Source organism: Zootoca vivipara, chromosome 3 (assembly GCF_963506605.1).
Source record: "Zootoca vivipara chromosome 3, rZooViv1.1, whole genome shotgun sequence".
NCBI lineage: Eukaryota > Metazoa > Chordata > Lepidosauria > Squamata > Lacertidae > Zootoca > Zootoca vivipara.
Genome location: NC_083278.1, coordinates 104,976,414 through 105,002,821, shown reverse-complemented (window position 1 = coordinate 105,002,821; position 26,408 = coordinate 104,976,414). Strand labels below are relative to the sequence as shown.

The window sequence follows — 26,408 nt, the reverse complement described above, 5'->3', positions numbered from 1 at the left end:
AGACCTACGAGGACTGATCACTGCCTCTTGCCCCCCTCTCCGCTTCTGCCTCTGATTCTAGACTACTCTCTGCCACAGCCTCTTCCTGCTCACTGAACCCTGTTACCTCTTCAGCTTCTGACACCTCCTCCTCTCAGTCTGCTCCTCCTCTCCCTCTGACCACTCAGAGTTGTCCCACCACCCCCTGGCTCTGAGCTGTCTTCCCTTGGGGGTTCCCCAGCTGATGCCTCCCACCACTCCTCTACATTCAGCCAGTCCATGACACCCAGTAAGCCATAGTCTGCCTTGCTGTTTTGGGTCTCTTCCCTCCCTAGCCTGGTTAACACAAGGCCTTAAAACCACCCTTTGACAATAAGCAGTTTAATTTAGTACCAAAGACTAGAATCACAAAACAAATGAAAAACTGTGTTCATTCAGGTTTCAGCATTTATTTTTTGTAAGGATGTTGCAGGTTAGGATTAGCAATAAGGACATCATGCTAATGGGAGTAAAAAATATTCTGAAAAGACACTATTTAAAGTAAGTTGCAACCCTTCTGCAAAAAATAAACAAACACCATATTCTTTTCTCCTGTGAAGTTTCTCTTCTCCTGTGAAGTGACTGTTTCATTACAAAATACCAATGTGAAATGGGTTTACAAATTTAGTTCTGCTTTTAAAATTGCTGCAACACATACAGTTTTAACCAGGAGGAACCAATAATTTTACATCTAATATTCCAATATAATAATCCAACTTGCCATTTAAACCAAAGTGGAAAATAGTGATTGTAAATGAAAATTTTACTGCTGTATGGAAACTGTGTTTAAGGTCTGTAGATAAAACAAAGTGAACTTAAGTTAGATCGGGACAAGAAAACCTAGAGCCTGCAGGCAACATGATTTCATCAAGTTTGTAAATAAAGATGGAAGGAGCTCCTTAACATATTGTCCTCTGCTCTACAAATGAGAGGAAGTAGAGAAGCAAAGCTTCAATGTATAAGGATCAGAGCCATCTGTAAGATAAAAGAGAAAATGTTAAGAATAAATGCCAATTTGGATGGTGTGCCTTATGATAGCTTGCTGGTCTGAGAAAAGAGATTTCTTTTAACAAGTGACTACTGTGAAAAATTGCTACTAAAATACTAGACTCTATTTCTAACACACTAGTGCTTCATATAATAATGCATCAAAACTCAATCCAACCTTCCCCTATACAGAAAACACATTCTATGGAACCAGTTCTATGAAAACATGGCAGTTTCTTCTGCTTTATAAGATGTGGTTCCCATGCCTTCTATCACAGTTGCACTTCGGATAAATTATCACATTATCACACCTATACTATACCAGGTTTTCCACTCCTTACTATCACTTTAGTACAAAGAAAGTAACCAGTTACCATTTTACAGATCAACTTGTTTTCAGTGCCCTTATTCACATGTAACACCAAACCAAACCAAACTATGACTTAGCACAAACAATCAAATGTTCAGGCCCTTTTTCTCCACCCTCAGCATCTTGCTACACTTGGCATGTCATCTAAACACACACACTTAGGTTAGCTCTCGCACGCAAACCACAAGCTGTAAACCACAGGACAAACTATTTTCAGCTCAGTTTCTCTGGAGAGAGCTAAACCACGAATCTAGGTTCAGACAACAAGCTAAGACAGGCCACGGCTTAGGTCAGTGCAGCAGTAAAGCCACCAGAGATGAGCAGTGCAGCCACAATCCAAAAGCCCATAAGTTTGCTTGTTTGTGGGAATGCAGCTGGGCTCTGCATTAAGTGCAAACTGAATCAGTGTAATGAGGATTTATAAGAGTGTTGTGTAAATGAAAACACACTGTTAAAACCGTTCAACCATATGAAAAAGTCTTTTGACTTCAAAAGAAAAAAAAATGTTTTGCATTTTTAAAGACCATAGGTCTTTAACAACTCCAGGCACGCCTGGAAGAAGCAAACCATTTGGATCCCTTCCAGTCACGGTTCAGGCCTCATCATGGGACTGAAACTGCCTCAGCGGCTTTTGACACCATCGACCATAACATCCTTCTGGACCGTCTAGAGGGGTTGGGAGCTGGGGGCACTGTTATACAGTGGTTCCGCTCCTTCCTCCTGGGCCGTGTTCAGAAAGTGGTGGTGGGGGATGAGTGTTCAGACCCCTGGGCTCTCACTTGTGGGGTGCCTCAGGGTTCTGTCCGCTCCCCCATGCTTTTTAACATCTACATCAGCCGCTGGGAGAGATCATCAGGGGGTTTGGGCTGGGTGTTCATCAGTATGCAGACAATACCCAGCTCTACCTCTCTTTCAAATCAGAACCAGTGAAGGCGGTGAAGGTCCTGTGTGAGTGCCTGGGGGCGGTTGGAGGATGGATGCAGGCTAACAGACTGAGGTTGAATCCTGACAAGACAGAAGTACTGTTCGTGGGGGACAGGAGGCGGGCAGGTGTGGAGGATTCCCTGGTTCTGAATGGGGTAACTGTGCCCCTGAAGGACCAGGTGCGCAGCCTGGGAGTCATTTTGGACTCACAGCTGTCCATGGAGGTGCAGGTCAATTCTGTGTCCAGGGCAGCTGTCGATCAGCTCCATCTGGTACGCAGGCTGAGACCCTACCTGCCTGCAGACTGTCTAGCAAGAGTGGTGCATGCTCTAGTTATCTTGCGCTTGGACTACTGCAATGCGCTCTATGTGGGGCTACCCTTGAAGGTGACTCGGAAACTACAACTAATCCAGAATGCGGCAGCTAGACTGGTGACTGGAAGTGCCGCCGAGACCACATAACACCGGTCTTGAAAGATCTACATTGGCTCCCAGTACGTTTCCGAGCACAATTCAAAGTGTTGGTGCTGACCTTTAAAGCCCTAAATGGCCTCGGTCCAGTATACCTGAAGAAGCGTCTCCACCTCCATCATTCTGCCCGGACACTGAGGTCCAGCACTGAGGGCCTTCTGGCGGTTCCCTCGTTGCGAGAAGCCAAGTTGCAGGGAACTAGGCAGCGGGCCTTCTCGGTGGTGGCGCCTGCCCTGTGGAATGCCCTCCCAACAGATGTCAAAGAGGAAAACAACTACCAGACTTTTAGAAGACATCTGAAGGCAGCCCTGTTCAGGGAGGCTTTTAATGTTTAATAGATTATTGTGTTTTATTTTTCTGTTGGAAGCCGCCCAGAGTGGCTGGGGAAACCCAGCCAGATGGGTGGGGTATTAATATATTATTATTATTATTATTATTATTATTATTATTATTATTATTGGAAAATATTGATCAAGCCCAGCAAGTGTTATATCCTAGCACAACCTGGCTACTGTATTTGTGCTGTTTCTTGGTGGTTTTTATTGTGCACAGAATTGTTTTATTGTGCAGCATCTTGGTATTATATTAATGAGATGGCATATAAAATGTTTTAAATACATCCATAAAAACCCTTTATCCAAATGATATAGAGAGATAAAATATAAAGCTAAAGAATACTTTAATACATTGACTTACTAGGGTCTTTTATTTGGTAGTGATTAAGTACTGAAAGTGCTTCCATTGCATGTGTCTTGCATTCCCATGCCAGCAGACCAGAAATCGTTTTGGCTGAAGCTGTCAAAACAAGAGTTTAAAATGTTTACTTCACACCACCATCATTAAGTCTGAAGACTTAAATAGAATCAAATATTTACTTACGCTTTGGATCAAATACTTTGTGTTTGATAAAACGTAGAACTTTATAATCATCACACAGCTGGAACAATAAAGTGAAAATATGTTCATTAAACAGCAACAATCTAATTCTAGAGGATGTCATTCTGAGTTACAGAAACTGGTAATTTATATGATAAGGAGGACACTTGGCACAAAATGAGTCGAGATATCAGGAACCCCATTAATTTTAAGAAAATGATTATAGGGTAAAATACTCTCACCAGAGAAGTGTTCCTCCATTGCCCAGAAATCCAACAGTCTCATGCTAAACTCTTGACAGAAACATCTTGCTGTCCAATTTTGAAAATTACAAGATATTCTACTTAAGATAATGAAACATTTTAGTCTAATCCATAGCATGGTTGATTTACTTACTGGTACTTTTAAAACTACAGCAACCATGACAGCAGTAGGGACTCTCCAGCCTGTAGCATTAATTAGTTCCAGCATGGGCCCCAATTTTGCCCACAAGGTCATTCCTTACAAACTAAACCCACCTGTCCCACACCGGATGTCACACTATGAGACAAGGGAACAATCATGAGCTTAAAGTCAGCTCTCAACTGTTCCTTTGCAAGTGGCATTCCCTGTCAGCACCAATAAACTGTTTGGCACCGACAGGAAGACCCAAGAGAACCTCCTGCACTAGGGAGCTCTGCACTGAGAAATCTTTGGTGCACCAAGTGGTCTGTTTTGAAGTTGTCTGCATTGAAACAACTTGCTAAAATGAGATTGTTTTCTTCATCTTAGTAAGCAGTTTCAGTACAGATGCCTCCAATTCAAACCAGCATGTACAAATGTACAGTATGTAGCAAGTCTCTTTGAAGGTGCATGGGAATTCCCCTTGAAACAAGGTTGCTGTAACTGTCCCATCAGCTGATCAGTGGTTACATTGATCTCCTTTGAAAGTTGATAGGTATCATTTGATGTCATTATGTCGTATTATTGAGTGTAAGATCTGCAAGATGCAATTTCCCACCCCTACTCTAGGACATAAAAAAGCTATGATTCCTGCAGCTACCTACCTTTACAAAGGTCTCTTCAGTTACACACGGCGGAACATTATGGTAATGCAACACACAAGATGGTGGCTGAATGATATTCTTGGAAACTTGACCAGCACTGGTAAAGCGATTGTTTTTGCTCATTGTAAAATCTTTAGAGCTGCTTGTCCCATCTTTCAGCTCGAATAACTGACTAGGAATAATTGAATTCTGCTTGGACACACTATAAATAAAGAGTACATATTTAGTAAAACTTTTTGCAGTAAAAAAGAGGTGATTTTTTTACAGAATTCTCAAAGCAAAGTTATTAACATAATAACAAAATATGAAGTCAGAGGGATAATCTACATTTTACTTGTCAAGTAGTGAAGTCAGTCATGCATTTATCAAGTTATGGAAGGAGATCAACGAAATATAGAAATATTCACATTACTTTTGTAACAGACAGTATTCTTTAAATAAAACTTTATTCAGCAGCACTTTTAGTATCTTACACTGCTGAACCACTTACACAATAATCAGATTGAACAGGCAAAGAGGGAGCAATAACCTTGCCAGCATGCAAGGACTTTCTTATTTTGGGAGACTTTTGGGAACTGATTGCTTTTAATGAAAGGGCTGGTGCTGTTTCCACTGTAATTATGTGTATGTTTTACTTAGATCTTCTATAGACAGTATTCTTTTAAAAAACTTTATTCAGCAGTATTTTAATATCTTACACTGCTGGACACAAACATTATAGGTGTGCTTTAGTATTAGTACTAAGATGAAATGCACACATACCAAACATTAATTTTCTTCCCAAATAATGTGATATTGTTGAGATGTGTGACTGCTCTTTCAACAGCATATTCATCACCCATTTCCACTAAAGCTGTGCCTGGAATGCTCCTCATAAACTTCACCTGCAGGTTTAAAGAATGGTAAGTTAGGAAATTTTCGGTTTGGTTGGAATATGCATGACACTGTGTTCTCTTCACAGTAATCATGAATTATTCTTTAAATTTCATTGCCCAAACCTTTTTGTTTTTACCTTCTCAATATTTCCATACAAGCAGAACAAATTGAAGATTCTTGAGCAGTTCATCTTTTGCTGGTGCAATCCAGTAACCATGACAACAGAACCTGAGGTGTTCCCCCCATACATGTAAGATGAGGAGGCCTGGGGAAGTGGGTAAGCAACAAGTTCTTGAGTATCCCAAGATGCCATTTGGTATCGGCTCGGTAGTGGTAACAGAGGACCACGCGATCCTAAAGAGAAAGTATTCTCTAGTGAATTTGGTTGGAAAAGTTTGATTGACCTGATATGAAGATTAAAGCTGCCAAGTTTTAAAAGTTGCCAGTTTTCCAATAATTACTAATACATCTTAGCAATTAAGGTTTTGCTAGAATGAGCTATGCAGCTTCAGTATCAACTCCCAAAACATGGTCTATCTAGACAAGAATGTTAACTCGCATCAACCAAAATATAATTCATACAATTTCCCTTTTCCCATGTGCCTCCAAGAAACAAGCTAACTTGAAATGATGTATTGTAGAGGCTGTAGCCAAGTGAGTGCGACTCAGAGCACACCATATGAAATTAATGAGTTTAAGAAAGTCATGTCCATTAATTTCAATGGGTCTAATCTGAGTACGACTAACAGTGGATTAACACCTAAAGCCACAAGCCAGACTTAAGAATAAAGGATTGTATTGATTTCAATGACCTTCAGTATATCTAACTGTTAGCTTGTGGTCTAAGTGTGTGGTTGCAAGTTTGAATCTGTTTTTAGAGGCGTTTTTTGTGTGCAATGTGAGAAGTATTAAGCAACATTTCATCTTTTACTGTGACAAAGTTAACTGCAACTTGGAAAAAAATATTGTTTGCTCACAGAATGAAAACTTGATTTATCAGGCATGTAAGGTCTCTGGTTATTACCAAAACGTATTTAAAAATAAAAAATTAAATCATGAAAAACTGGTCATAAATGGATGTGCCATTTGGCACCAGGGCATGAGAAAACCTCCCTACCCAAGGGCCAAATTCCCTTGTGGACAACCTTCTTAGGGCCACATGCCAGTCGTGGGCAGGGTCAGACGCAGCTGTGGGTGGAGCAACAAATGTAAAATTTACCTTTGCACAATAGGCTTGTTTCTACACATCCTCCCACACCTCTGTCAGCCCTCCAGCCAAGCAAGAGGCATCATCGGAGTTCAAGGACACATTCTAGCCAGACATAAACAGTTAGGGCACAAGCAGGGCCAGTGAGGGGAGTGGCCTGGCAAGAGTTTTGGGGTCAAATAGACAGGCCTGGAGAATGAAAGCGACCACCAGGCATGAGGTTCCCCACCCTGTAATAGGGCAAATGAGGGGGGACAATGAGGGGAGGCAGGCAAATGTGGTGCCTGAATAATGTAGCAAGACTTTTTAAAAAGTGTTGACCCTAGAGTGATGGGGAAAGGATTTATACTACAGATTGCAGAATACATTAAAATGGCACCACAAAAAAGGAGGAACATCTAGACATATACAACTATATTCACATTGTTTTCAATATAACTCGTAACTGGAAGCCATATAGCCTACCATAGCCATCATGCCTAAATGAGGAGTAGTGTTCTCCCAGAATAGCTTGCCTTTGACTGCCTTCCACTCTATCTAAAGGAAAAAGAAAAGCATCATTAAACAATAGCAGCCCCCCTTTAAGATATTGGAGCCTTATCAGTAAGCAATGGCGGGGGAGGGGGGTAATATTTTCTGGTTAAGAAGAACACTGCTGGATCAGAGAAAGTGGCCAGCCAGATACTTCAATGTTACTCTAAGATTTTAGTTTGGATACTTTAAAAAACCTATTATAAGTTGATTTGCTCCAGCACAAAAACACAGTTGTAAGAAGCCAATATTAATGTTGGCTTGATAATATCGTGTTTGAGAAGATTTGACACTTTAAGCCTGAGAAGCCTGGACACAGTACCATAGACCAGAGGTTTTCAACCTTTTTGAGTCCACGGCTCTGTTGACCAACTACATTCTTTCTGCAGCACCCCCACTTCAGGGCTCAGAAGCCCAGTTATGTCACCCCTTGCCTGCAGAGGTGGCAGCCCCTCACCCCTCCCTTGTCGAAGGTTCCCTCAGCCTCCTCTCTTCTCTCCTTCGGAGTACTCTGGGCAGCTGCAGCTGCCGCCCCAGTATCTGCCCCAAAGAGAGGTGCCTCCTCACACAGCCCCACAGGGACCTGGGAAGCACCCCTTGGCCAGCCCTAGAGGCACCAAAATCCTGGAGAGCTTGTAGCCAAAGCTGCTGCAACAAACAGCCATGCAAATCTTTGGGAAGCGGAGATGTGAGATGGCATCAGGAGGGAAGGAAAGAGGGACAGAAGCTAGTGTTGCCCACAGCACCCCTGACCATCATTCAAGGCACCCCAGGGTGCCACGGAACCCTGGTTGAAAACCACTGCCATAGACTGTAAATTACCTATAACTCTCATAAAAACAAGTTGTAAATGCAGTACAATCAAAGGACAGGACAGTACCTGAATCACACTATTAGCTTCAACACCAACACATTTTCAAAGTGGGTTTCTTTCAAGAAGTTTCAGCATAATATAACAAAAAATTGTATTACACGGTTTCATAATCAGTAAACAGAAAAGCACCATACTTGTGTACATACATAATTACATCAACAACTGGAGAAGTGCCAAGAAGACTATACATTACTATTAATACAGTTTATGTTATACTTTCAATACTGAAAAATAAAAACTATTAAAAGCACTTTTAACAATGAAAATTTCTTTCAACAAGCCACATTTTATGCTAGAATGTAAAGTAAACCAAAGGGTCAACAGTACTGGATAAAAGCAGCACACCAACCTAAAGTAATTATTTGCAATATTCAATTAAACATGTATTACAAGAACAAACAGCAATTAGCTTTAACCTCCACTGCTTGCTTTCAGTAGACAATCAGAAATTCCAATACTGCAACTGATTGTTATGCAATGGGAAATGAGAAACATCCAACTGAAGTAGCATACAGTTCTATCTCAGTTTGGATAATGCACAATATTTCAAGTTTTGTTTCCAATGTTTGAGACTGTTAAAACAACCAAGGTTAAATTAAGGAATTAGATCAGGGTCCCCAAACTAAGGCCCGGGGGCCGGATGTGGCCCAATCGCCTTCTAAATCTGGCCCGTGGATGGCCCGGGAATCAGCATGTTTTTACATGAGTAGAATGTGTTCTTTTATTTAAAATGCATCTCTGGGTTATTTGTGGGGCATAAGAATGCGTTCATTCCCCCCCCAAAAAATATAGTCCGGCCCCCTACAAGGTCTGAGGGACAGTGGACCAGCCCCCTGCTGAAAAGGTGTGCTGACCCCAGTATAATAATTTGATTTTGATAGTGGGAGAGTAAAGAGAGATTGTGGAACCCAGAACACAAGCCCATTACTAGGAAGCAATTTCCACAGATTTCAGCATGTGCTATCCAAAATGGAAGTGAAGTTACAGAGGGCATGATTTTTGTACAACGGAAGTGACAAACATCAGTTACCAGAATTATGTGTTTGAGTAGGAAGAAATGGCAGTCTTGAGCTTGGGAAATGAAAAATCAGGATTAAAACTGCCCAGTTCTGAAGATCAGTGGGTACCCTTGAAAACCAAGCTTTATATTCTGACAACAGTTATGAAGCTAACAAACTACTTAGGAAAAGGTTGGAATGCAAAATGTAATTTTATATAAATATAGCCATCAGCTAAAATCTCCTGCTTTAAATCAACTGCACTTGGTTAAACACTAAACTTGGGCACATTTTCCTGTCTGAATAAACCAGAACAGAAGCCTGTTTTATGAAGGTAATTCTCCCTGAATCTTGCATGTAAAGCAGCCCATCACAATGACACTTTTGTGTAGGCCACTCCTGTAAGAATGCCAAGAAAATCAGTTAAGTATTACTTCTCTAGTCTAGCTGATGAAGCTGCCCACTCCTTGTCAATCAGTATGCTGTCCACAACATTAAAAATACTCAAGCATTTTCTGTGCTGCTTTATTAAGACTTTTGCAGGTTACAGATTTTGGAGAAAGAAGTACAGTAACTGTGTTTTCTTTCATCACTTCTTGTCTAGAGCAGTGTTTCCCAACCTTGTGCCTCCAGCTGTTTCTGGACTACAATTCCCATCATTCCTGACCACTGGTCTTGCTAGCTAGGGATGATGGGAATTGTAGTCTCAAAACATCTGGAGACACAAGGTTGGGAAACACTGGTCTAGAGCAAGGATGAGATATATGGCACTCCAAAGGTTATTGGACTAAGACTCCCATCATCCCTGGCTAATGGCAATGCTAGGTGTAGCTGATGGGAACTGGAGTCCAACACCATCTCCAGGGCTACAGATTTCCCATTTCTGCTCAAGGAAGAACACTGCTACAAAATGAACTCTAAATGGTAAATTCAGCTCTCTTCTTGCATGAAACACATGGGAAAGAACAAGGGAGCAACTCTATTTCAGTACAAGATAGAACAGTATACATACATCTTGTTCCACAGGTCCAAGGGAGTTTACATTACACATACACAGGCTACAAAAAAGGAGCCACTCTAGTACATGGCAACCCTGTTTGAAACTGAGAGCACTTTCCAAATCAATTTTTATTAAAGTTTTCACAATTCAAGAGAAGAATATCTAGAACAAACAGAATTGAAAAGACTGGAAAGAGAAAGATAACAGGAAAGAGAGAGAAAGGATAAAAGAGGGGAGAAGAACGAAGAAAGCAACACTTCTGCTTCTTTCAAAAGTAGTTTATGATATGATATTGAATTTGCTGATGAAATGGAAATAAAAAATTCCACACACTTGGAAGCACCTACTGTATTTTGTTTGTTTTCTTTCAAGAAAATATTTCTCATTTCCCAATCTTTCATGTACTGAGTCAAGACACAGTTTAAAATTACAGTCTGAACTACGTTTGCCAGTTGCTTGAATATGCATCTATATCTTTCTGAAAATTATCCACTGAATTGCCCACGGTAACTCAGTGACTTCCCAATTTGGTAGTTTGAAGGAGGGGGAACATGAGCTTTAATGTAAAGTACTGCAGGTAGAAAATCTGCTACTGCAGCCCCCTTATTAACCTTTTACAAACACTTAATTCTGCATGTCCAAGCTCTAACCTTTAAATAATACATTTTTACAAGCCAAGCTCTACCAGTAAAAACAACCTTTTGGCAATAATTAAAAGGAAAGTTGAAACCTTCACTATGTTTAAAATTTAGAAGATACTCTACCTTGGTTAGGTAAGTTCCCACCTCCATGTTATAAATGCCTAGATTTTCAAAAGGTACATTACAGCAGATTATACACAAATCATTCAGTTACACAGAACATTTACAGAAATCAAACTACATAGCAATTCCTTTTACATTTCCATGCAGTTGTTTTACTGATGAAAACTAGCTTCCAACTAGCATCTGCAATTAAAAATGCTTAGACATTTTAGTCCTTGCATCAAATATTGGTGCTTGAGGGGACTTGTTTGACAGGGTACAGGTGAATTTCAATTAATCTTTAAAGTAAGTGCAATCCTTTAGAAAGCATTTACACTGGTAAAAAACCATAGCTGCCAAGTTTTCCCTTTTCTCGCGAGGAAGCCTATTCAGCATAAGGGAAAATCCCTTAAAAAAAGGGATAACTTGGCAGCTATGGAAAAAACCAGGAGAGAAACGAGTTTGGCTCTTCCATTTTATGGTGTTTCATTCTACAACGGTAATTTTAAAGGGACATAAGATTGGAAACACATGCAAACTGGTTTAGAATGGGTACAGTCTACCATGGCATTTTCGTGCCATGCAAACCAGAAGTGCTGTAAGCGGTCCTCCTTGATATGCTTGTGGTGATGGTGCATGCAGTATGCAGTCAAGGTGAGTTGCAAGTCTGAGGTTTTTCAGAGGGCCTTTTGATGATGCCGATGTGGTGCATGATGAAGTGTAGAGTCAGCCTGATGGAGTCCTCTATCCTTCTTAATGCTTTGTCCAACAAATGAGGAAAATCCTTTCCGTGGAGAAGCAGTGTGCAAGTTTGTAGTTTGTAATTTGTAAGGAAAGTCTGCATCAGTGTCCTCTCCTCCAAAGAGTGAGAGCTGCTTGGAGAAATGCAAGTCCTTGTACGGCAAACATGCTTGCATGTGTGGGCTCCTTGTTAAATAGCTCAATAGGAACCAGCAAGGGGCAACAATGTTGAGTTATTCTTTTCCAGGATTACAGGTTAGGGTGCCTATTACAAGAGCTTCATCAGAAATACTTGGCTTGAAGTGACTAACACATTAGACAAGCTAACTGCATATATGTATATATTTAAATACACATTTAGTACAATTACCAAAACACTTACCTCCTCTGCCCAAATATGGTTTAGTGTAGTCCCAACTACAATTGTCATTTCGAGTGACATTAAGTCGAGTTGACTGTTAAGATATAAACAAACAGCATGTCTTAATCATTGCTTTCCTCCCCAAACAGTTTAGTCACTGGATAAAGTATGATCATTACCTTTGCATATTCAATTTTTAGCGTACAACATCCTGCATATATATCTGCTCCATTGAGTGCTGCTTTTGCCTTCTGAGCACACATAACTGATTTGAACTTGATTTATGTTAAGGATTGTTGTTTAAAACAATGCCTTCACCCCCCAAAAAACAGCCACAAGTCATGCTAATTTAGACCACAACACAGTAGATCTCCTAGAAATTACTCAAGGGCTCTTTATTTAACATGCGGTTACACATCCAGAAACACCATTTTTATGCATGAATGAATGACTAATACTGTAGTCAGCATGGCCAGTGATGAGGCACGACTGGAGCAATACTCAAACACTATCTAGAGAACCACAAACTCCCCATCCCCAATTTAGGTAATAATCTACACACTGCTCTCCGCATGGGATAGAAGTCTACTCATGCGGTAGAAAAGAATGGGATGGCTCCCAGTGATAAATGGCAACACAGGATAGCCATCAAAATCCTTTCCACAGCTGGAAAGAACAGCTGAACACAGGTGTAACTGGGATGCTCCCTCTGTCCCGCAGGAGCTGCCATGTTGCTATATAAGCAGTGGCTGTTGAAAAGGAAGTAGGCCAGAGGCTGGATGATGTGCAGAGAGGAGTTCTGTGATTCCCTAGCACAGAGTTGCTTGTTTGCACTCTCCTCCTCTCTCTCTCTCCCACCCTACTGCCCCATCAAGAGCTAGTAAGAACTCCCTTGCTTTATCCCTCTCCCTTCTCTTTCCTGCCAGGAATCCTATCTGCAACCAGCAACTCACCACACCTAGTGGCGTCCTTGTTTTTGGATCTGTTTGGTTGCTTTAAAAGGAAAAAAAGACTGGCTCTGATCTGTTTAATAAATATATTAAATCTACTAATTATGTATTTAATTATATATACAGGCAACTTTCAATTTGTGCATGTTCAAGGTATGTGTGACTGACTGCACATGCAATGTTTAACACTGGAAGAGGGAAGAACGGTGGCAGGGTGAGGGTAAGGCAAGCTTATGAGCACGATGACCCTGAACATAACCCTCACGCAAATGGGGGGCTGCCTGTGTTTAATTAAATATATTAATTATGCATATTAAATAATATTTATTGCACACTAATATATGATATGGAAATTTAAATCACTGTGTGGTCCCCAGGTTCGGTGTCGAAGTACTCTTGTGGCCCACTTGGTCTGAGAGGTTAGACTGCCCTGCCCTAGAACATAATCTACACACATGGACACAAAGTGATACAAAAAGGATATTCAACCAGGGCTTGTATTGCGTTCTTCTTGAATATGACAATACGTTTTACTTTCCCCACAGGGTTGCACACTGTATACAAAACATCCTACAGAAGAATGAGGGAAATAGTCAGATTTGAATATTTACCTGACAAATACTATTCAAAATTTTATTAGCACACACAAATATCCTCCATTTAAAGAGGTAAAGTTTGGATTTAGTATCTGAGACAGTCTCTTGTGTACTAAGCACAGATCAAGAAATTTATCCCAGTGACAGATATTATATCCTTGCCTTCTCTATGTAGTTATGTAATGATGAGAGAAAAGGGGACAAATATTCTAAAGTTTATCCTCGAAACAAGGCAATTTAAAGCAGCAAGCCTAAATTCTGTTTTATCTCTATGTGTTTCAGATATCTAATAAGATGGCCAAAATTCTAGTGCTCTTAAATAAATTTTACTTGTCTTATACCATTTAAAAACTGGGAATACACAAAATGAAAACAATAATTTCAAAAACCTCAACGTATGCAAGAAAAATGAAAGAAGAACACTCACTCAAATGCACTTGCTAAAACCCAAGGTCTTAAAACATAAGCATTTTACCTTATGTAGCTAATATGATGCACTAAGGTCAGGTAAAGTTATGCTTAAGAGTAAGACGTACCACTGTAATTGGATATAGAGGGTTCTGAATTGATAAGAGAAGAACTTTGTTCCCACCAGAGACACTGTTTGTGTTTTCCGGACGAGTAATTCTTTTGCTTGTAGAGTAATTGAAAAATGCTTGTTGCCCAGCTATATATAACGGTTCACTTAATGCAAATGTCACACATTTTTTTGCACTTTCAATATCCTCAAATTCTACCAAAGCCTGGCGTTTAAATGATATCATCATCACATAACTGCAGGAAAAACAATAAAACAATTAATGAGCTCTAATTATTTAAGGCCATCAATTGTAAACCATAAGTGAAATTTGATCTTAAAAGACTTTACAATAAAAAAATCTTATTGTAAACTCAAAAAAATCTACTTCCTTTCTTAAAGTCAATGGAACATTTGTTGAAATCTACAGCAAATGTGTCTATGTAACCAAGGGCTTAGTTTGGAGCAAAGGTTTACATTTTTTCAGGCACAAGAGTGACATCAGTCATACCTCATCTTTCAACTGTAAAGCAAAATGCAAAGTTCTGAGGATAAAATTATGAATATCTAATGTAGAAAAACAGAACCAGGGTGCTCTCTTACCCAGCTTCCATATGTAGACAAGCAGAATGATCTGCCTCAAAATTAACTTTTGAAGGATTTGGTACTTCCAATGCTTCAATCAGGGGCAGATATACTATGAAACTAATGAAGCTTATGTTTCAGTGTCCCTATTTTCGAAGGAGCCTCAAAAATCATCTTAGTCCACATCATTTTTTAAAAATGGGTCTAGTAGACCTAATTTGAGCTGCACAACTTAAATTAAATTAATTTTTGCTGAATATTATTTCAACAATCCCAAAGTTTGAGAGTCAGTAGCATCGATGATGTAGTGGTGTGATGTTCGTAGAACAACACATTTGAATAAAATAACCGTGCTTACCCAGACTCCATTGCTGGTTGCAAAGGGGCCCCCATAACCGTCAAGCTTCAGGACTCCCAAAATGTAGGTCTACCACTGGCTTCAATTTAGGAGTACCGTGTACAAGCCTTGAAGAGATCTTTTTAAAATACATTACAAAGGTTGTTGTGAGACACCGAAGGTTTAATATATAGTAAACATACCATATGGTTCCAAATTTTTCAAGCGCCTCCACAACATCTGCCTCCACAACTGATTCACAGAGCCCTCGGACATGGACCACAGGAGAAACAGGAACTTTGTGAAAACTTCCACCAGCATTCTAGGAAATGAAAGTGATACTTTATTTTTCAGATCTAAATCTATCAAAAACAGTATTATAGATGATTAACTGACGAAGTATAATTTGAAGCCCCTTTTGAAAGGGGAATGAAAGATGAAGTTATACATACAACACAATTCAAAGTTGTTAGAACAAACTGCCTTCAGAAAAGTGAAGAATGGAAGAACACACCTCCCTCTTCCCATTGTTTTATTAGAGGAAACCAAGATAAATTTTGCCTCCTGCACAATAAATCCTTTGATGTATAAAAGCGGACCTACGTATCCTCAGTCCGCTGGTGGCAAAGCCAGGTGCATCTCTCCGGCTCATTTAAATCTTCATCCACAAGTGCAGGGGACTGGACTAGACAATTCTCATGGTCCCTTCCAACTCTGCAATTCCATGATTTTATTTACATAATGTAAATAAAAAACCTGTCACACCTTAAGATGCTGCTTACTGTTATCCTTCTGAAACATGCTCAGTCCTCTTCCCAGATGCACACTTATTAATTATTATTATTACTATTATTACTGTATTATTGTTAGTATTCATTAAATTTCTATACTGCCTGTCATCCGAGGATCTCAGGACTGTTTACAATACAAAAACAGGTAGATGTGTGACATCACTAACGAACAAAACTTTGTAGAAATACTAGGATTCAACTTGTGTATTGAGAATGATGGGGGGGGGGGAGAAACGGAAGCATTAAGCCCCCGATGCTACTACTACACACGCCAACCTGGCAGTTGGCGCACCTGGCAACGGGATGCTGCTGCGCGTCTTCTCTACCCGCCGTTCACTCCTGGCGAATACTACGAAGGGCGAGGATTATAAGAGGCAGGCCCTCCTTACCCCTCCAGAGCAGTCCCCGGTGCGAGGGACGGGTTCCTCGCGGCTCTCGCCCTCCTCGGCGCTGGGCTTCAGCCGCTTGGCCTGGCTCTCGTAGGCGCCGTCCTCCTCCTCCTGCTCCTGCCCAAAAGACGGCGCAGACATAGCGGCGGCGGCGGCCCGGCGAAGTGCGGATGAGAAGGATACTGGACACTGTGGGCTCCGCAACCGGCGCGCGAACCGGGAGTCAGGCGAAGAAACCGACGGGGGATGCTCTCTGCCTGGACCAATTCACCTCACAGAAGACGGCGAAGAATCGGGAAGTACATCGCAGGTCCTTGTCCTGCGATTGGAGCGACCTTTGTGTGGGAAGCTCTGTGATTGGCTAACGGAAAAGCTTCTCAGAAGTTCAGGGACACGCGGCTGGGCAAATGGGACGCCCCTCACCTCCGCTTCCCCCGCCCTCCTTCTATTTCTCTCTCGTCCCCGCCTCCTTTTCCAGAGCCTGCAGCTGGAGCCGTTTACTGTTTATTATTCGACGGAAGAGGAAAGACGCGCGTGCACGACCTCGCCGTTACCAAGGGCAACGGTCGCCAGCGCGCGCGCTGCGGGAAGGGGAGGTTTTGTGTATCTGTGCAGGGTGGCATCAGCAGGTTGAGTTACGAGAGTCCTGTCCAAAACATTGCTAATCTGTATGGGGTGAATATGGAACAGTGGTCTACTTTCTGGGTTCCTATATGCAATTCATTAGAATTTGATTTGGAGTTCTTTTCAGAATATATTCTTAGTAACTCTCAATAAGTCATATCCCTTTGTAATATTAAGTGGGTTGTTTCTAATGGTATCTAGACCAATTTTATATCATTTTCTTTTTCTGAGATGTGTTATGCAAGTGGTTTTGGTTTTGCATATGGTTTCCACTTCATTACCCTCCAGTTAGTAAAGGAAACCCATGTGCTCATGTGCAACCACACAATTGCTCAAGCAATACTTGCCCAATAGCCAGGTCACAAAGGGGGGGGGAGCTAAAGGAACCTTGTTAATTACTTGAGACCACCAGATCTCAAATAGGTATTAGTAAGTATTAGTAATAGACAATAGTAAGTGTTATGTACTTGCCTATTGTTATCATCGTTCCATTGTCTCTGTTCTTAGCTTACTTGTCCACAAAACTCCCTGTTCAATCTCACTGGTATCCATCTTCAATATGAGCAATTTCTCATTACTGTGCTCAGGTTCAAGTTGATTGCTACATAGATAGAAGCTACATGGCACTGCTGACAGCAACTGCTTTCAAAAATACTGGTTTTTCTGTTTTGATTTCACAATAATCCCTTTTGGACGTTTCATCTCTGATCATCTCTGTCCCAGTGGAGAAGTTTGTTATTAATAATACATCAAAAGGATGACCAGCTTACACATGAATTTGCACTATGCCAGGCGCTCTCTCACATCTGGATCCAAACTTAAAATGTATTTTTTTTATTAAAAAAACACAATTACAGTGGTACCTTGGTTTGCGACCGTTTAGGATTACAACCGTTTTGGATTACAACCACGTCAAACCCAGAAGTGTGTGTCCCTTTTTTTGGATTACAACCCATTTTTTTTATTACAACCCTTTTTTCTTTTTCTTTTTTGGAGGCCCCATTGGCGAAAGCGTGCCTTGGGTTACAACCTGTTTTGGTTTACAGCCGGACCTCCGGAAAGGATTATGGTTGTAAACCAAGGTACCACTGTACCCTAGTAACTGGCAAGAGTGTGTGGGAACTTTGGCCCTCCAGCTGTTGCTGAACTTCCAACTCCCAGCAGCCCCAGCAAGCATGTCCAATGCCCAGGGATGATGGGAGTTGTAGATCAGCGAATATCTGATCTTTGAGTAGAAGGGCTTTACCAATCAATCAATCAATCAGATGGCATACAATATGGAAACTTGTCTTTCTTTCTCCTTCCACAGCTAATAGGAGCTTCAGGAAGAGGTAGGTCTGCCATATGTCCAGAATTTCCCAAACATAGCTGGGAATTAGCAGTCGGAAACAGTGTCTGGGCGGAAATCACTGAAATGTCCAGGTATATCCGGATGTATGGCAGCCAATGTCAGAAGTGTAGATTTCTGTAAATTTCCTTTAAAAATAGCTCAAAAACGTCTTTTTTGAGATTTTGCAAGAAAAGCTCAACAACTTAAGTGTCTGGACTTTTACTTTTTGAAATATAGCAACCCGAGGAGGAGAGAAAATTAAGTCAAAATGGGAGTGGGGAGACAAGGTTAAAAATCCTTTCCCCAGTGCCAGATTTCCAAATTGAAAGAGAAGGGAACTTTTGGAAGATCTAACCACAGATCTGGTTTGACTTTTTTCTAGCAAATTTCAAACCACCTCTCTGTATTAACACTTAGCAACTCTGAATCATCAGGGCCTACCTACACATTACTTTAAATACATTGCTTGATGTGAGTGACAACAGGTTTTTTAAAAAAAAAATATCAAGTAGCAGTGAGGGTGATCTGGAACTGGACTACAGCACAAGAACAGGGGAGTTTTATCCCTTTCTTCTCCCACCACTATTGGGGGTGGGGGATCAACATACCTGGCAGTGATTGCAGGATTCCAGAAAGCATGGGATAAAAACCTTTGCATCCTCCACGTTTTCCTGAAAGTAGTAGGTCTGCATACACACCATCCATTTAAAGCACATATCTCCTCCCACCAAGAATCCTGGGGGCTGTAGCTTAGATCCCACAGAGCTCAAATTCCTACCACCCTTGACAGACTACAGCTACCAACATTTTTGGGGGGAAATTGTGTTTTAAATGTATAAGGTGCATGTAGCCTAGCTCCTGTAAAGCACATAGCTCCCCACCCCCACCCCGAATCCTGGTATCTGTAGTTTAGATTCCACAGAGCTAAATTTCGTAGCACTCTTTACAGGGTGCATACATCCTAGCTGCTGATTTCATATTGTTGTGCCCCCCCCAAATGCTACCTAATAAAAAAAAATCCCCTGAAAATATTAAACAAATCCGAAGAGGCCCATGTTCCACATGCGTACAATATTCAATTTCATTGTAGTATTTTGCTTGTACAGAATTATATTTTAATGTAGAGAAACTTATTTTTATAAAAAATATACCATCCCTACCTGCAGTTTGCAGGATGCGGGTGGCGCTGTGGTCTAAACCACAGAGCCTGGGGCGTGCCAATCGGAAGGTTGGCGGTTTACATCCCCGCGACAGGGTGAGCTCCCATTGCTCGGTCCCGGCTCCTGCCCACCTAGCAGTTCGAAAGCATGTCAAAGTGCAAGTAGATAAATAGGCACCGCTCCGGTGGGAAGGTAAATGGCATTTCCGTGTGCTCCTCTGGTTCACCAGAAGCGGCTTAGTCATGCTGGCCACATGACCCAGAAGCTGTCTGCGAACAAACACCAGCTCCCTCGGCCTACAGAGCGAGATGAGCACCGCAACCCCAGAGTTATTCGCGACTGGACCTAACGGTCAGGGGTTCCTCTACCTTTTACCTGCAGTTTGCAGTGGTAGAGCAGATTTTGCTGACTGTGCAGGTCATCTCTAAACTATAGTTGTGCACAGGCTTCTTACGTTTCAGTCTCTCTGAGTTCTGAAACCTTGAACATCTCCATATAAGGAGAAGGGAAGAAAACAGCATGAATAAGTTTATCATCATCTTCGATCTGAAGCCATGCAGTTAAAGCCTTTCTAAAAGGAATCAACAGAATAGATTAGAACATTAAGGTTTGGGGCAGTAGCGTAGCAAGGCAGGGGCAAGGGGGCAGGCCATACCAGGCATGGGGGGGGGGGCTGTAGGGTGGCACGGTGGCTGCTGGGTGTCGGGGGTGGGGCTGCTGGCAAGGGAGGTTTCTTGGTAGGGCAGTGGATCCCCTAACAGGAAGCTCAACAACTTTGGGTGATCCCCTGAGAAAAAGCTCAACAACTTTGGGTGATCCCCTAACAAAATGTTCTGCCCCAGGCATTGGCGGAGGTTGCTACACCACTGGTTTGGGGTTTTAGAAAATCAGCATGAACCCTTTGCCTCCCCCACTTCCTTGCCATATCATACTGTATATCAAAAACGTATGCCACACAACGTAGATGCTAACCAACAAAATTGCTTTTACTTTCAACTGTAGGTGACAAAACAGAGTACAAGCCAAGGAACAAATAGGTCTTTTGTTGTTGGCTGGATCTTAAATCTCTGCTGTATTGCGGGACATCTTCGGGAAAATAAATGGCAGTCCTTAAGACGGTTGGATGGTGCTTTGTATGCCTCCTTCCAGTAACTCCTGCAGCCAAGCTGGTGTCAAACAGCTTGTGCTTTCCTTCGGACCATATCAGTAACATGGGCATAGCCAGGATTTTTGTTGGGGTGGGGGGAAAGGCTTTTGTTGGGGGGCAGAACCTCAGGTTTGTATTGATTTGTATTTCTTTAGGGGGGGCAACTGCCCCCCTTGCCCCTCCTTGGCTATGCCCATGATCAGTAAGGCCAAGAGTGGTGGTGGTGAATAAACCAGAATATTGGTCTATAGACATAGATGTTTCATACCTTACTTTTGCTTTTGTGGGAAAGTCAGATGGGTGCATTGACGTTCTGGCTTCAACCTTTTCATTTTACAATACGGAAATATGGAGCCTGTGGAAAAGTCATGAGGGCTCTGTTTTGGCCCTACGAATTCAGTGTCCAGGGCCAACTCTTAAGCTTTTGTGGGTTTCTAGAAAAGAAACCTGCAGTGTGGAGCCCAGGACTCTCCATCCTCCTAGCAAGAGCTTTCACCCTCCCATGATCACTCATTTAGTGGTCTTCAGTTCTATAACTGATCTCCCAGTGCTCTTCATTGCACCCAGGTAACATATTTCCCAGTAGTGATGTATGGAAGTGAGAGCTGGACCATAAAGAAGGCTGATCGCCAAAGAATTGATGCTTTTGAATTATGGTGCTGGAGGAGACTCTTGAGAGTCCCATGGACTGCAAGAAGATCAAACCTATCCATTTTGAAGGAAATCAGCCCTGAGTGCTCACTGGAAGGACAGATCGTGAAGCTGAGGCTCCAATACTTTGGCCACCTCATGAGAAGAGCAGACTTCCTGGAAAAGACCCTGATGTTGGGAAAGATTGAGGGCACAAGGAGAAGGGGACGATAGAGGATGAGATGGTTGGACAGTGTTCTCGAAGCTATGAACATGAGTCTGACCAAACTGCGGGAGGCAGTGGAAGACAGGAGTGCCTGGCGTGCTCTGGTCCATGGGGTCACGAAGAGTCGGACACGACTAAACGACTGAACAACAACAAAACATATTTTCTTGATTGCAATAGCATTCTACTAGTGTAGATTCTTCCTTGAAGCAGTTATGGGCAACTGCTCAACTTTGCCAAGTAATGGCACTGTCCAAGGTACTGTCCTGCAATGTTGTCCCCCAGCCTACAGAAATCTACCACTCCATAACATATATCGTGCTCTCCCTCTCTTTTCTGGGACGTTTGGCCACTTCATCCCCCAGTAGCCTTCTTAAAAGAGCAGGAACAATATTGCTTAGACTTCCAGCTCCACTGTGTTCTGCTCAGCCACCTTAGACCCTGATTTGCTGTCTCTGTAGTGCTCTCGACTACTGGTGAGTCCACCTATTGTTCAGAAGAAAGCCATATCACAACCATACCATCACAGGCTGGCAGTAGCTTTTTTTATGGACTCTAACCTTGAAAACGAAAGCTCCCTTCAGAGGCTCTGTTAACTTCCTGCGGTTGCTTTCTTCACAGGATTGCTAAATGGGTTGTCAGATATCTGGCAGGTTGCAATATAAGGCTGCTGCTGCTGCTATTATAATGCCATGTTGGATTCCAGCTAAGGTAAGACTGACTAGACCAAAGCACTACTGCATATGCACTGTCTGGCCTAGGGCATGTTCTTCTGCTAAGACTATGAGTGCTGCAATGAGTGCTGCAATGTGGCAGGAGAAAAGCACAAGCCATTATTCAAAATAAGATACAGTGATCTCCGAGCAGTGTGAGAATCCAAGGGCTCCAGGCACATATGCAAGGTTCGTCTTTCCTTCAGAAATTAGGCACAGCAGAGACTGCGGTGTCTTTATGATATGTGGCTTTATTTACACACATATACAACCTGAACCTAGGTGGAGGGATTGTAGAGCATTCACATCCTATGAGGGTCTGGCTTCCCCCTCAAGGGCAGCATTGGAGTCAAAGGACAGCAAAAAGCCATTCTCCATGTCTCTTATTTCCAGTCTGTCATCTCCAGCTCACATGGATTCTTACCCATTCTTCTTCTCGCTGGTAACTAAGGACCTCCTCCAGTCATTCAGAGTTGAAACCCTAAACCTGGCCTTTGTCTGCTACCATTGACCTCTGCTCCTCACTCAGAGTAGGGAGAAGGTGTCACCTCTCTGTTGGTGGGCAATATTTGCATTGCCTAGTACTCTGCTTTCTTTGTTTCCTGCTCATGGCCCATCTTCTCCCAGGCGACTTCCTGAGCAACGAAAACTAGTGTGGTCTGTCTTTTTGACACTGCCAGATGAAGTTTCTGGCAGCTTCCTTTAATACTCCAAGCATTGATTTATTCCTAACATTTACTAAATCTAAGGATTTAGGGGGATCAGCCCCCTTCCACAAACTCATAACACATTTGGTGGGGGATCTAGCCCATCCACAAACTCATAAAGGTAAAGGGACCCCTGACCATCAGGTCCAGTCGTGACCGACTCTGGGGTTGCGCGCTCATCTCGCATTATTGGCCGAGGGAGCCGGCGTATAGCTTCCAGGTCATGTGGCCAGCATGACAAAGCCGCTTCTGGCAAACCAGAGCAGCACATGGAAACGCCGTTTACCTTCCCGCTGTAGCGGTTCCTATTTATCTACTTGCATTTTGACGTGCTTTCGAACTGCTAGGTTGGCAGGAGCTGGGACCAAGCAACGGGAGCTCACCCCGTCACAGGGATTCGAACCGCTGACCTTCTGATCAGCAAGCCCTAGGCTCAGTGGTTTAACCACAGCGCCACCTGGGTCCCACTACATAATTCCAGCCAACCACATACCTCAGCTTCCTGCACGGCTTCCTATACTTCTCCCTGAGGGGAATTTATGGGTACTAGATTGCAGAAGTGTCTGCTGTGGTGGGGTACTGTGGTAACCACCATAAGTAAAGGAAACTGCAATGCAGATGAGAAACAAAAAGAGAGAATATGATCAATTTGGAATCATTTGCTGTGACAGAAAGTTCAGTTAGACCAAAGTTTGGTGATGTTTAGAAGCAGAATCCCACCAGAATTGTGTAACTCACAGAGTGCTGGGCTGGGAGACGGGTACAGCTAGCCAGAGACAGCCTTTTGTGAGGGGGAAAAGAAAAGCAGTTGAGAATTTGGTTCCTGGCATTCAGCTGAATAGTGCAGTATTAGCCTCTGAGCTGTGTCCAGTTCTGGATTTACGTATAAGCTAAACAAGCTATAGTTTAGGGCCCTACTCTCTTGCCCCCCCCCCAAATCACTATTAATATACTTCTTCTTAATTGTATTTCAATTCAACAATTACTTTGATAAAATACATATTTTGTTATGTGCAAATGGTTTTAGATACCTATTAGGTCCATAAATTACCATATAGCATATATTCAACACACACAAAAACAGTGGCAATTTTTTTGTTGACAAAGGACAACTGGACATTACCTTCAGTAGCTTAGGGCCTCATCAGACCTAAATCCGGCCCTGGCTGTGTGTGTAATTCGCCCTGAGGAAAATATCTACAACCAGAGAAGGAAGTCTCTGAGCTGGGAGAAGTCTGAAAGATAGTGATTAGGGTCTTTTATGAGTATATAGACAAGTGGAAACTTGGGAGGCTGAAGCTGAGAAAAGAGAAGTAGAGTTGTGTGGAAACACCCTACTTGGGTCTCAGTTCAGTAAAAAGGGGATATATATATCTCCTCGTGAGAGGAGGCCAATCCCAAACCACAGGAGATGGGTGTGGAGATTCCATTGGTCTGCTATACAGTCGTACCTTGGTTCCCAAACAGCTTGGCTCCCGAACAAATTGGCTCCTGAACGATCAAAACCCGGGAAGTGAGTGTTCCGGTTTGCTTCCTGCAGCCAATCAGAAGCTGCACTTTGGTTTTTGAACGTTTTGGAAGTCAAACGGGCTTCCGGAATGGATTCCATTTGACTTCCAAGGCATGACTGTACTAATAGGAATTAATATATATTTAAGTTGACTGTTTCTCGAAAGAATTCCATCTCCTGACACATCCTGTGTTTTACCAACTTTGTTGTAAAATAAAAATATTTCCCCCATTTACAAGGTTTGCTGGTCAAAATCCAACAGAAATATGTGAAAGTTACAGGAAAAAATGTATGAATTGAACTTTTAATTACATGGTGGATACATTTGAGGTCTTGAGTAGGAGAAAAGACAGACAACCACATTAAGAGGATGACCCAGATAGCATTTAGGAAATTTGCTTCATAATCATTTTGCTTGTTTAAAAGTTGGGCCTCTTTGTGATAAACAAATTCTTTAAACGTGAAAAATATTGAAACAGAAAAAATGGAAGTGAAATCCCTACCTGACCACCAGTTGGCCAGAACTTCCTTAACAATGGTAGCTAAACATTGAGGCAGGCACATTCCCAGGCTACAAAAGTCTTGCAAAATAATATGCTAATATTTCTACTTAGGTAAAGGAACCCCTGACCGTTAGCGGACGACTCTGGGGTTGCAGCGCTCATCTCGCTTTAGTGGCCGAGGGAGCCAGCGTACAGCTTCTGGGTCATGTGGTCAGCATGACTAAGCCGCTTCTGGCAAACCAGAGCAGTACACAGAAAGGCCGTTTACCTTCCCACCGGAGTGGTACCTATTTATCTACTTGCACTTTGACATGCTTTTGAACTGCTGCTAGGTTGGCAGGAGCAGGGACCGAGCAACGGGAGCTCACCCCGTCGCAGGGATTCAAACCGCCAACCTTCTGGTCGGCAAGCCCTAGGCTCTGTGGTTTAGACCACAGTGCCACCCACGTCCCCATATTTCTACTTACCATGCCTTAAAAAAGCAAAAACAAAACTAGATTCCTTTGTAGGAAACCTGTTGCAGAACCTGTGTTGAAAAGTCACATCATAGTGCAATTTACATCTCCAACATGGATGTGTGAATCAACTACATATAAGGTTGATTCTTTGATGGGCAAGGTGTTCAGAATGTGTGCTGATTGGCCTGAATTGTTTGGCTGGTTAAGAATTGTTAACAACCCAGTCAACAAAACACTACCAAACTCTTCCTCTATTGTAAAAAAAACAACATATTCATTTTCTGTCACAAAAATCATGCCAGTTTGGTCTCAGGCTACGATGCGCATTAGCCACTTAAATTGCAGTGAGGTTGTTCTTCCTCTTCAAGTTACTTTCATATGTTGCTGTTTTTGGTGCAGGGATATATGTATGGAAATATAGGCTGCTATAACTTTTAAATATGCCCTTACAAGTTCCTTCCAAAGTTTCCTTTTCTCCAGCACAGAAAAAGACCACACATTTGGTAAGTTACTTACAAACTCTCCAAAGTGGTTCACTTACAAACTCTTCAAAGGTCAGATTAATGTGCTTTCTCATACAGCATTCAGAAAAAGTTGCATAGGCAGTAAAACTTAGTTTAGTTCCAAAGTGGTCTTCCAGGACTCACAGCCATGATGGTGTGTACAGTAACACAGTAGGGTGAGCTGGAGGCAGAGTCTATTACAAGCTGGATTGAAGTTGAACTGGGGCTGGAGCAAGGGGAAAGCTGGTATTAAGGCTGGCAAGCAGGTACAGAAAGGTGTCAGATTAGAAAGCAGGCAGGTAGGCAGGCAGGGAGAGACAGTGGAGGAACAGAGAGGATGATTGGAAGAAAAAACAGAGCAAGGCTAGGGAGCTACATAAGCAAAGCCAGGCAGTTGTACAGGCCCAAGGAACACCCCATGTTCATCAAAAGGGGAGTACACCCCCTGAATTAACTGAGCACCCCTCCTTCAAAATCAGCTTGTCAGATGCACTTAGGGGCTCATCTGTTTGACCTGCCACTTTCTCCTAGGAAAACCCCCTGTTTAGCATTCAATTGGAAGAAATGGCAATTGGATTTTCTGTGGATTTCTGTGTGTTCCGATTTAGCACTAAAGAGTGGGTTTTACAGGGGAAAGAGGTGAGCTAAGGCAAAACTACTCAGACCAGTGTCTAGAAAACATGGGAATAGCTAGGGGCAGATTTTGGTAA

The 26,408-nt window shown here is 42.2% G+C and overlaps 1 protein-coding gene across 3 annotated transcripts; it reads right to left on the bottom strand.

Moving 5' to 3' along the window:
- Window positions 1-412: 412 nt before the first annotated feature.
- Window positions 413-16,498, bottom strand: LOC118083036 (heterogeneous nuclear ribonucleoprotein L-like). 3 transcript variants are annotated; one of them, XM_060273074.1, is made up of 13 exons: window positions 16,188-16,498; window positions 15,211-15,329; window positions 14,105-14,342; window positions 13,458-13,542; window positions 12,202-12,299; window positions 12,044-12,116; window positions 7,240-7,311; window positions 5,704-5,921; window positions 5,454-5,575; window positions 4,692-4,893; window positions 3,649-3,706; window positions 3,466-3,564; window positions 413-993 (listed from the first exon to the last, which is right to left on the bottom strand). In XM_060273074.1, the coding sequence occupies exons 1-13, from the start codon at window positions 16,326-16,328 to the stop codon at window positions 938-940; spliced, it is 1,581 nt and encodes a 526-aa protein (XP_060129057.1). In that variant the 5' UTR covers window positions 16,329-16,498; the 3' UTR covers window positions 413-937. The 3 variants fall into 3 exon arrangements, with proteins under 3 accessions (XP_060129057.1, XP_060129058.1, XP_034966936.1); XM_060273075.1 differs by lacking the exon at window positions 16,188-16,498 and adding an exon at window positions 16,091-16,171; XM_035111045.2 differs by lacking the exons at window positions 12,202-12,299; window positions 13,458-13,542.
- Between the last annotated feature and the right edge of the window lie 9,910 nt (window positions 16,499-26,408).